Source organism: Chiloscyllium plagiosum, chromosome 10 (genome assembly GCF_004010195.1).
Source record: "Chiloscyllium plagiosum isolate BGI_BamShark_2017 chromosome 10, ASM401019v2, whole genome shotgun sequence".
NCBI classification, from domain to species: Eukaryota; Metazoa; Chordata; class Chondrichthyes; order Orectolobiformes; family Hemiscylliidae; genus Chiloscyllium; species Chiloscyllium plagiosum.
In genome coordinates, this window is record NC_057719.1 from 7,239,520 (window position 1) to 7,250,824 (window position 11,305).

The 11,305-nt window shown below is 38.6% G+C and overlaps 1 protein-coding gene across 5 annotated transcripts in view; it reads left to right on the plus strand.

Annotated features, from left to right (window-relative positions):
* The window catches only part of foxn3 (forkhead box N3), a 474,715-nt gene that overhangs the window by 443,628 nt on the left and 19,782 nt on the right, over window positions 1-11,305 (plus strand). For 4 of the 5 annotated variants that reach the window (XM_043696966.1, XM_043696969.1, XM_043696968.1 and 1 more), the window contains exons 5-6: window positions 2,184-2,252; window positions 10,860-10,968. In XM_043696966.1, the coding sequence (XP_043552901.1) occupies window positions 2,184-2,252; window positions 10,860-10,968 (178 nt within the window). The remainder of the gene's footprint in view (window positions 1-2,183; window positions 2,253-10,859; window positions 10,969-11,305) is intronic. The other variant, XM_043696970.1, reaches the window with a different exon arrangement.

The window sequence follows — 11,305 nt, forward strand, 5'->3', positions numbered from 1 at the left end:
TGTTCTTTAAAAGCTTCCCAGTCCTCCGTTTTCCCATTTATCTTTGCTATATTATACTTTTTCTCTTTTAACTTTATATGTTTCTTAACTTCCCTCGTCAGCCATGGTCACCCATGCCGCCTCCTAGGATCTTTCTTCCTTTTTGGAATGAACTGATCCTGCATCTTATGCATTATACACAGAAATATCTGCCACTGTTCCTCCACTGTCATCCCTGCTAAGGTATTGCACCATTGAACTTTGGCCAGCTCCTCCCTCATAGCTCTATAGTTCCCTTTATTCAACAGAAATATTGTCACTTCCGATTGTACCCTCTTCCTCTCAAATTGCAGATTAAGTTTATTGTATTAATATATTTGTAGAGCTTTTTTTGGATTATCTTTAATCTTATCTGCCAAGGATATCTCATATGCCCCTCTTTGCCCTCCTGATTTCCTTCCTAAGATTGCCCTTACAATTTTCATACTCATCAAGACATTCAGTTGATCTCTGTTGTCTATATTTAATTATAGGCAGAAGTGGGTCCAGCAGATGCTGGAGATTAGAGTCAAGGTTAGAGTGGTGCTGGAAAACCACAGCAGGTCAGGCAGCATCCAAGGAGCAGGAAAATCGACGTTCCAGGCCTGATGAAGGGCTTTTGCCCGAACGTCGACTTTCCTAGTCCTTGGATGCTGCCTGACCTGCTGTGCTTTTCCAGCACCACTCTAATCTTGGCTACATTTAACAATTTTTTTTATTCTTGATGAGAACTTCAATATCTTTAGTGGCAAATGATTTTAAAAACGAAGGGAGATTATTATCTGAATGGTGACAGATTGGGAAAGCAACCTGGGTGCCCTGCTGAAATTAATCATGCCACTTCAACGCATCACCCTGGCTACCATCTCTGTCTCAGGCTTGCTGCAGTGAAACTAAGTGCAAGTTGGAAGAACAGCACTTCATTTTCTGTTTGAGAATTCCTCAGCCTTCTGGATTCAGTATCAAGTTCAACAATTTTAGGGCTGGAGGCACCTTCTCCCATATGCTTACCCTAACCTTACAAACCAGACCTTGTTACCACATGCTCTGCAATTACATACACCCCATTGTTAATTACAACTAGTTACTGTTCATTTTCCTAGGCCATTCATTATCACCTCCTTTTGTCTGTTCCACTGTTCTTCTCTCTCTCTCTCTGCTCTCTCTCCACTACTAGTTTACCCCCTCCAACAACGTATCTTTTGTGTAAAAAAACAACTTCCTAACTACCATCAGTTCTGAGGAAGGGTCACTGGACCTGAAACGTTAACTCTGATTTCTCTCCACAGATGCTACCAATGCTGCTGAGCTTTTCCAGCAATTTCTGTTTTTGGTTTTGATTTCCAGCATCCACAGTTCTTTCAGTTTTTATTTTAAAAAGAGAGTTGGATAAAGGATGAGGAAGGAAGATAGTGAGAGTGATTTTCAGTTTTGTCTGTTCTGATTGTGGTTTGACATCACCAGTACAACTTGTGTTTTGTTGTGTCAATAATTCTTTCATTTCAAAAACTGGAAGTTTTGACAAATTTAACTGGTCAGACAAAGCTTACTCATACTATGATGCTTTATGTGCCTTCTGACTATTTAATATGGATAACGGTGTTACAGTTTGATCAGCTCCTCTGAGTGAAGAAGCTATCATGTTGACCTGCTGTAACTTAAGATGGGTCTTTCCTGCATATTTTTCTGCAAGCACATTTAGGGGGAGATGATGGATCATGGTATTATCACTAGACTGTTAATCCTTCTCTGATTAGTAAGGACTAGTAATTTTCTCGGCATCTCAGTTTGAGTCTTTCCATGACAGATGTTGAAATTTGAATTCAGTATTAGAAACAAAATTGGAGCTAAAAGTCGATTAATGACCATGATTCCATTGCTGAATGTCCAAAAACCCCATCTGGTTCACTAATGCTCTTTAGGGAAGCAAGCTACCAGTCTCACCTAGTCTGGCCTACATATGACTCCAGAACCACAGCAGTGTGGCTGTTTCCTAACTGCCCATTGGGCAATTAGGGATAGGCAATACCAGGCTGGCTAGCCAGTGACACCCACATCTTGTGAATGAATATAAAAAGAATCTTGTCAGTTCCCACTTCCGTTGGCCAGCAACACTTTCTTACATATTTGTCAAAAATAAATGTAGATTCTTTTTCTCATTTCAGATTCTGATATTGATGCAGCCACTGCCATGATGCTGCTGAATTCTTCCCCTGAGGTGAAAGGAGCAGAATGTGAGTACACAGTACATTGCAATAGAAATATAAAGGTTTTTATTGCAGTGCAGCCTCCTCAGATATTGTTCTGTTGTGATGCAAGTCCTCCACATTTTGTTCTATTTATTTTCCTTTTTATTTTGCCATGCTTCTTTCCTTGCATTCACAAAATCCTCAGTTGGGGAATGGACTAAACCTGTGGAGCTTTCTACTGGTAGATTCCATATCAATCTGTCAAATTTCCTTCCTTTTTTTTCTGCCAATTGAATCTGTTACTATGGCATTCATTTCTTGACAGATTCTTCAGGTAGCTTCTACTTATACACCATTGCAGTTAACTTGTAGCCGTCCCTGTTGATAGGTATGGTAAAAGTTAGAGTGATTGCATAGATGTGATAAATAGACCTTGCATAGATCTTGGTCTTGGTTTCCATATTTCAATCACTTCAAAACCACTGAAGTATGAGTATTTAAAAAATCTTATCATGAAGTCATCTCATCTGGGTTTGGAGATCTGCTTCTGTCTCGGTTAGAGCTTTGGAAATATCTGTTATTTGTGTACGTAGATTTGATTAAGTTCCTATAATAATAAGTTCTAGCTTTAAAAAATGCAATATATCACCAATTCTTTAATAGCTGCAAAAATGTTCGATCTGTTGTATCAGATCGAACCAAATAATTTGGGGAAGTCATCTATTTCTTTCTTCAGTATTTCATAAGGTTGATATACTCATTACAGCATAAATCCCTGACTGTAAATGAAACAGGCTTTTTAATCTTTGTACTTAAGAATCATTTAGAAAGTGGTTGTTTCATTAACAGCAATACTTATGAGAAAACCTGATAAATCAATTCTGCTCATGACTGTAACAAATTTGGAACCAGTTCTATCCCTGATTTTATATGTATTTATTAAGTGAATGCAAAGAGCATCTTTTTTATTGATTAGCCCATAGTTTGCTCAGTGCATACATATCTTATCCTACTTTTCCGTGAAGAAAATCTTTTGCAATTTAGCATTATGTAATTGTGATGCGGAGTAAATTTGTTTTGACTGGGAACATCTTTCAACTAACGCCTACATAATAAATAATGTCTGTATTCAAACCACTTGTAGGCGTTATTGCCTCGTAGCCTTGCTGGAGAACAGATACTGACTAATTTACATGAAGATGACTGTGAATTACATTTTGGGAGCAATTAATTCAGGAAAAGTACACCAGAAAAAAGAACCATGAGTATGGATGTACTTTTTAATGCTCTATTTCTTTCTCTTCCCTCTTGATGTCTTCAGTTCTTTCCTGGATTTCCCTTAACATTTAGGTCCACTGGATCCCAAAGCAAATTATAGCAACCCAATTGCTGTTAAAACAAGCCAAAGTCGCTATAATCTGGGATCAAACATTTGTTTTCATTGTTAGGCGTGGACGAGCTAAAAACTTGATAAACAATGTAATGGCGGAGCCTGTACGTTTTATTTACCACTAGTAACAGGTAGCCCATGTTTAAAGTCAATCTGTTTAGGGTAGTTTCACTTCAATATCAGTAAATAATTAGGAACAGAAATTGCATTGAACATTGTGAGATTTGTTACAAAATTGTGTGAAACAATATGTAATGCTAAACATCTGATTTGACTGGTGCTGTTTTGGCTGCACTACACTGATGTTGGAGGTGTTCGCCAGGGCTCCCCACCCACCAAGTCCTAGACCAGCTGTTGGATCTGCCCATTGCTTGCCCCTGACCACCATATAGCTGCTGCCCTAAAGCACTGCCCCAAGAGGTGATGCTACTGCCACCAGGACAACCTTAGTTATGATGGAGCTGCTGCTCTTGGTCTGGCTGAGGATGGGGGCAGAAGATTCCATTTCCACTTCCAACTTGGCTCACAAGATGTGGGCAGTTTGAGACTGAAACCTGCTGCCCCCATCACATGGCAGAGGTCAAAATGGTGGGGCTGTTCATGGTAGCCTGCAGCCCACTGCTGCTAGTCAACCACAGGAACTACTCAGCATGGAAATTCATGCGGACCTTCAGCCAGCCATGAGGAGCAGACACACCAAGCAGAGGTTCGAGTCGGCCCTGGAGACAGCAGCAGCAGTAGCCAGTAAGATGGGGGCGTAGCAGTCTCCCACAAGGCAATGGCCTTGGTGTGGCCAGGAACAAGCACAGGCTCCCACAGGCAGCCTGCAACCGAGAAATAAAAGCCCCTGGCACAGACCCTGAGCAGCATCCCTCTTCGCTCTTACTTTAAAGCTCTTCATTTAAAGATTAAATTTTCTAGAATGCAGCACTAACTTTGTGTGAACACTGAAACATTGGTGTGGTTTATTGTAAATCCATAACGGTATGCATTTTGCAATCAGTTTCACAGATCACAGCTTGTATCATTCTATCATAAAAAACAGAATTTAAAGTATTGCTATTTTTTGAGAATCCTGGGCGTACTAAAGCCCATGGTGCAAATGACCATTGAGATTCAAAAAGGAGAAATGAGTTTAGTTTTGATTGAAAGACATGGCTTGTGTTTAAAAAAAAAATGAATAAGGAAGAAAGATTTGTGCAGCTGAATGTATCAACAGTTTAAAAAATGTGGGATCAGGAACTCAGCCCAGGGCTGATTGGGATACTGATGTTATGAACAGTCTGCTTTAGCCAAGATGATGGCTGGAATATACATGTACTTTTAAGAACTGTTCAAACTTGAATGAGCTACATCTTGATCTGAAACCAAATCAAATAAATAGTTCTGTTTTAATTTGTCCTGTAGACTTTTAAGAGTTCGCCAAATAATTTGGGATGTTCGGTTCTTGATTAGTGGTGCTGGAAGAACACAGCAGTTCAGGCAGCATCCGAGGAGCAGTAAAATCAACGTTTCGGGCTTCCTGACGAACGGCTTTTGCCCGAAACGTCAATTTTGCTGCTGCTCGGATGCTGCCTGAATTGCTGTGCTCTTCCATCACCACTAATCCAGAATCTGGTTTCCAGCATCTGCAGTCATTGTTTTTACCTAATTTGGGATGTTAGTCAGCATGGGTTCTTCAGAGGACATTAGCGAACCAGCTAAGTTTGGCAATCTGGCAAATTATGTTTTGAGCTTCACATAAGGAGATTTATATTCATGACCTCTGCTTGCTAGTCCAGTATTTTAACTATTGAATTGAGAACATTCTGACATGACAAATCATGCTTGTTTGTGAACAATGGTTTTCAATTGTATTGCTGCTTCTGGGAGAAAGTGAGGTCTGCAGATGCTGGAGATCAAAGTTGAAACTTTATTGCTGGAACAGCACAGCAGGTCAGGCAGCATCCAGGGAACAGGAGATTCGACGTTTCGGGCACAGGCCCTTCTTCAGGAATGCTGCTTCTGTACTTGGTACAGATCTCAATATCTGGATGTATTGGTAAAGTAAACCTGAGGTTGATGTGATTTTATTTTTGTACATTGTACATTCTATAGGCAAGGCATAACAATGGTAAAATGAATGGGTGTAGAGCTTAATGGCATGATATCCAATCAAACAGACAAAGAGGAATGTTCTGAGTTTGGCTTCTTCTGCATTATTGCAGTGATTGGGAATGACCCCAATGTCCAAGAAGCATTAAAAAAAAATCAGGCTCGTTTCTTGCTCCTCCATCAATGACTGGAAGCAAGTGTGTGGATGTTGGATGAAATGTTGTTCGATTATCCCATTGAATAGCCTGCCTACCTGTTGCCAATGACGACTTAGTGAAGGCACTTTAAAAGTATGTCAGTGAGACATCATTGGCTTCAGGCACAAGGTGGGGTGAAAGAGAAGTTTGATAGGGAGATAAACAATAAATGTGGCAAATGAGCAGAATACAAAGCATTCATTTTTTTTCATCATTGCTTATTAATTGATAGGCCATATATGGACATGTTGCAGCAAATATCTTCATATCAAATTAGGTGGATCTGATATACCTCCATAAAGCATGCAGAACTGTAAAGAGCTGAAACAAACAAACATAAAATGCTGGGGAAACTCAGCAGGTATAGCAACATCTGCAGAAAGAAACCAAGCTAACATTTTGAATTATGCTGATGATTGTGGGTGAGGGGATGGATGTAGGGGAAGGAGTGAGCAATAGGGCCCTTGCCTTCCCTCACCACATCACCATCATTATCATCAATATCCCATTTTTCCTAGCTGCTATCACTTCTGAAGAAAGGTCACTGGACTCAAAATGTACCTCTGTTTTCCTTTCACTGATGTTGCCAGACCCAGGTTTCGCTAGCACTAGATTTGTTTCTGTTTCAGATCTCCAGCATCCCTAGTTCTGCGTTTTATTGTAAAGACCTGAAGTTGCAGTATCACTACTGTCTTGAGAAAGAAGGAAGAATGCATGTTTAATAAAATCTTGCATGTACTTGGGTCATCCAAAGAGCTTCACATGAAGAACTTTTTGGCATGCAGTTACTGGAATACAGGTGGATAAGAATGTAACATAGATTTAAGGCTGAATGAGAAGGGAATGCATTTTAAAAATATAATTCCCATTGGGTTTTTTTTTGACGTATAGGAGTAACAACATGAAGAGGCTAAATTAACTAATGGTTTTGTACTTTTGATATGTTTGTGCAGTGACTTCATGCTAACATTGCTGTAGATGTTGCAAAGGATCCCAGGCACATGCATAGTTGAAGCTGCATTTATTCTGATCATATTAAAATGGGGTTCTGTTAATTTTCTTTGATTGCTTTTCTTGACATTGCTGCATTTGGAATTATTCTTATAATTTTCTCAACATTTTCTGGTGATTTTGCAAGTGTTACTTACCTTGCTAGCTTCACAGCTCTGCATTCTGTAGAGATTTAACTGATTTACTGTGTTACATGTTGCAGAGCATTGATTGTAATGCATAAATGGGGTCAATTATGACAAATGACAATTTCTGGTTGTAGGCTCTTAGTGTTACATCTGAGTATTGTCAGATTATCAAAATGTGGAACCACAGGTTATAGAGTCATACATGCAACTGATTAACATTTGATTTCAACAGGTTTAAATGAAGTACAGTGTTTTCCGTTCAAAAATCCAAGAATTGTATTGCTGACATTTGCTACAAAGAAATAAAAACTTGCTTTTTTTTAAATTACACTTTGATTATTTTGGATGTGTTATTGATACATGGTTGCTCAAAGTCAAAAGTGTCAACCAGCCTTACTTGAGTTTCAAATTTTCTTGCCTTATGACCTTTGAAAGAAAATTGTCAATTTTATAATTTTTTTAATGTGGAGCAGTATTGCAATTGCGAGAAGAGTTTCTTCTATATCTCCTGATGGATGATATTTTATAACTAAATGCTTGCTTGTTGAAGAAACAAGAAAGTTGAGCACTTTTAAAGTGTTTCTGTAAATTTCCTTTGGTTATAGCTTCTAGAAGTACACAGCATGTGCTAATTTGTATTGCTTTTGTAATATGGGCACCGATGCAAGCGATCTTCGAAGATTGGCAATGCTTAATTGACACACATTTAGCAATGAACTGTGATAGGAAGCATATCTGAGGAGTCTAGAACCAGGGTTCACAGTTTAAGGGTTGGACTATTTAGGACTGCGATGAGAAATTTCTTCAACCTGGTGGTCCTGTGGAATTCTCTTTGCTGTTGAGGCCAAAACACCAATTTCCATCCTTGTATTGCAGAGTGATAGTGTCCCTACTTCTGGACCAGAATGTACAAGTTCAAGTCCCATCTGTTCCAGATATGAATCGAATATATCTGAACATGCTAATTAAAAAATGTCTAATTTACACTCATAGGTGCATGCCTTGTGCTTTGAAATTTTTGCTGTTAATTGTGTTACCAAGTGGAAAATGATATTTTGTTTTACATCTGTGCCAGATTAACAGAAGAAAATTGTAATGTCTGTACAATTTTAACAAAAAATCCTAATAAGTTATCATCAAATCATCAGAGTATGTAAAATCTGGAGCATTGTAAAAGGTGGGTTGTCTATTTACTACAGTTGTAAGGAATCCCCAATCTTGACCTTCCTTGTGCCCAGCTCTAGAATCAAAGCTGTTGCACTTTGTGTCTTTAGAGTTCAACTCATCCTATTGTGTTGCAACATTGGTTTTTTCTATAATGTTTCAGACGTCTGTTCCAAATTTTGTTGCAGGTTTGTTTTCTCCACCTAAGTTATTTGTTTTGAACTTATTTCCAGGAAAGCTGATGACTGAAGGATGTTGTTAGTTAAAGCAAGCAAACTGCTGCATCAGAGGGAGATTTATGGCAAACTGTATAAGAACAATAAAAACCAAGAGAACTGTGGATTCTGGAAATTTGAAACAAGAACAAAAATTGTTCTTGTTTGGGCTATGGTTTAAAAACAGAAAGTCTCTCTTCAGTAATGGCTACTAATGATATTAAGTAAAATTAGCACTGAGAGTTATTTCAGTTCAGATCCAGTTGATTGAAATCCTAATGCAAAGATTAGCAATGCACAGTTGACACACGTTTAGCATTGAGCTTTGACAGGAAGGTTGTTTCTGATCTCCGAGGAGTCTCAAACCATGAGTCACTGTTTAAGGATACGGGTTAGACCATTTAGAGCTGACATGAGAGATTTCCTTACTCGAGAATGGTGAGCCTGTGGAATTCTCTGCGCAGTAAGCTGTTGAGGCCAAAATGTCAGATGTTTTTAATCAGTTAGATAAGAGATCAAATGGTATGGGGAGAAATCAGAAACAGGGTACAGAGTTGAATGATCACATTAAGTGGGAAAGTGAGGGCTGCAGATGCTGGAGATCAGGATTCCTGAAGAAGGGCTTATGCCCGAAACGTCAATTCTCCTGTTCCTTGGATGCTGCCTGACCTGCTGCGCTTTTCCAGCAACACATTTTCAGCTCTGATCACATTAAATGGCAGAGCAGGCTTAAAGGGCCAAATGGTCGTCTCTTGCTCCTATTTTCTGTGTTCAAAATCACACTAGAGGGAGACTGTCCCATAGATTAAAAGAAACAACGCAGTTTACCTTCAAGAAACATTGTAGCATAGACTTATTGACCATAGTGTCTGGAAAAAAGTGCTCACATTTCTGTAGGGTTTGAAAGGTGGATATTTGGCATGTGAGGCTTTTTGTCCTGATTTGTATCTGTTCAATTGACACATTGATTATGTTCTCTGACTTGAGGCAAATGGTGTTCATGTCTAGGGAAAAAGAAGGAATGTACTTGAGTGAACTTTCAAACTGCCTTTGAATGGCCAATTGTTTGTGTTTTTACCTACATATTTAATCTCACGGAGAAACATTTTTCTTAAAATGAAATCTAGATCCTGGGAAAATATATCTGCTGAAATATATGAACAACATGACTTATTTTAATGAAATGCTCCACTGTTTTAAGTACCAAGTTATAATAAAGAACATCAGTTTTCAGGTTTGGAATCACTGTGTAGTCAGGTGAAGATATTCCCTTCCTTTCCTGTATAAATTGTCTTTTACATATTGCATGTGAGAAAATCTCTGTTCCTACTAATCAATTTAAGTTATCTCCGATTTACTATAGCCTAGAAAAATCAAACAAGCTCAAGCACTTGGGAGCCAAAGAAGTAAATTTATTGTAGTTGTGTACACAGCATTCTAGTAACAGTGCAAGGCCAGCTCTGCACTTTGTTGCATATGAGCATTGCTGAGTGTAAATAACAATACTTAATGAATAGTGTCAACCTTGCATAAAAGGCAATGCTAACTAGATCTGTGAAGTTTTCTCTTGTCTGGAGAAAATATCTGAATATAAAGTTTTACAGTATGTTCTTTCAAGTATTTATCTAGGAAGAATATCCAAAACTGAGTATGAGATTGATGTACTGATTCCAGGAGCAATTTGGGGTGATTGATTAATTATATTGCATATTTAAATAGATTGTGCTTTGTTAATTTGCATTGTGCAATCTGAAATAGATGATACCAGTCAGGAAAATATAACAAAGCAGAGAAAATATTTATTTACAGCTCTAATACTGTGGCAGCATCTCAAAATCAACATGTTATACAGCTACGTGGTCAGCATTTAATTTTCTTTTGAGAATATCTGAAAGAATTAATGGACAGACAATTGTTGACATTGTAAGAAGATAACTTGTGTAATTCAAAGTAAATAATTTTGGAGGGACTCCGACAGGAGTATTCATTTATTACATCTGGAAAACACTATACTGACTGATACTTGCAGTAAGAATGACATTCATGGCAGCAATCCTGTGCATACTGAATTTTTTTTTAAATATCCACCATTTGAACTGTAGTGTGGATATTGTGAATGTTTGCCACAAAATTAAAGCAAACTCCTTTGATACATTTTACTTAAATGAAGGAAGTATTAACGATACAGAGGAACCTCGATTATCCGGCATTTGATTAACCGAACTTTGGGTCATCCGAACAAGATCGCAAGATCCCAACACGTGGCTAACTATGTTATCCAGCATTCGATCAACCGAAGGAAACACTCCCCGCCCATGTCCTTCAGATAATCGAGGTTCCCCTCTATTGTGTGCTCATTTTATTTTGTGGAGACATTGTTTGGGTTTAGAAAAGTTTGGATTCTGTAACTGCTCATTCCTGTTAACTCTGTTGTTCTCTGTTATGTTGTCCAGATGCTGTAGGAGTTATGCCAAATGGAGGTCGAGCATACAGTCGAGGGCCATTCATCGGTATGAAGCCACTGCCAATTAATAACATTGGAAGTATGGCTGCAGCAGTAAGGTAAAGAATTAACATTTGCAGATGTAGAATTGAAGCAGTCAGCCTTCTTAGGTGGCTATATGACTTCTGAAACTGGAAAACTGGATGTAAATACTGTAATATAGTACAATCGTAAAAGGTAGAACCTTGGAGAATCTCACTATTCAGAAATGATTTCATTCCATTTAGAACATAGAACAATACAGCACAGAACAGGCCCTTCGGCCCACGATGTTGTGCCAAACATATGTCCTAGCTTAAGCACCTACCCATGTACCTATCCAATTGCCGCTTAAAGGTCACCAATGATTCTGACTCTGCCACTCCCACAGGCAGCACATTCCATGCCCCCACCACT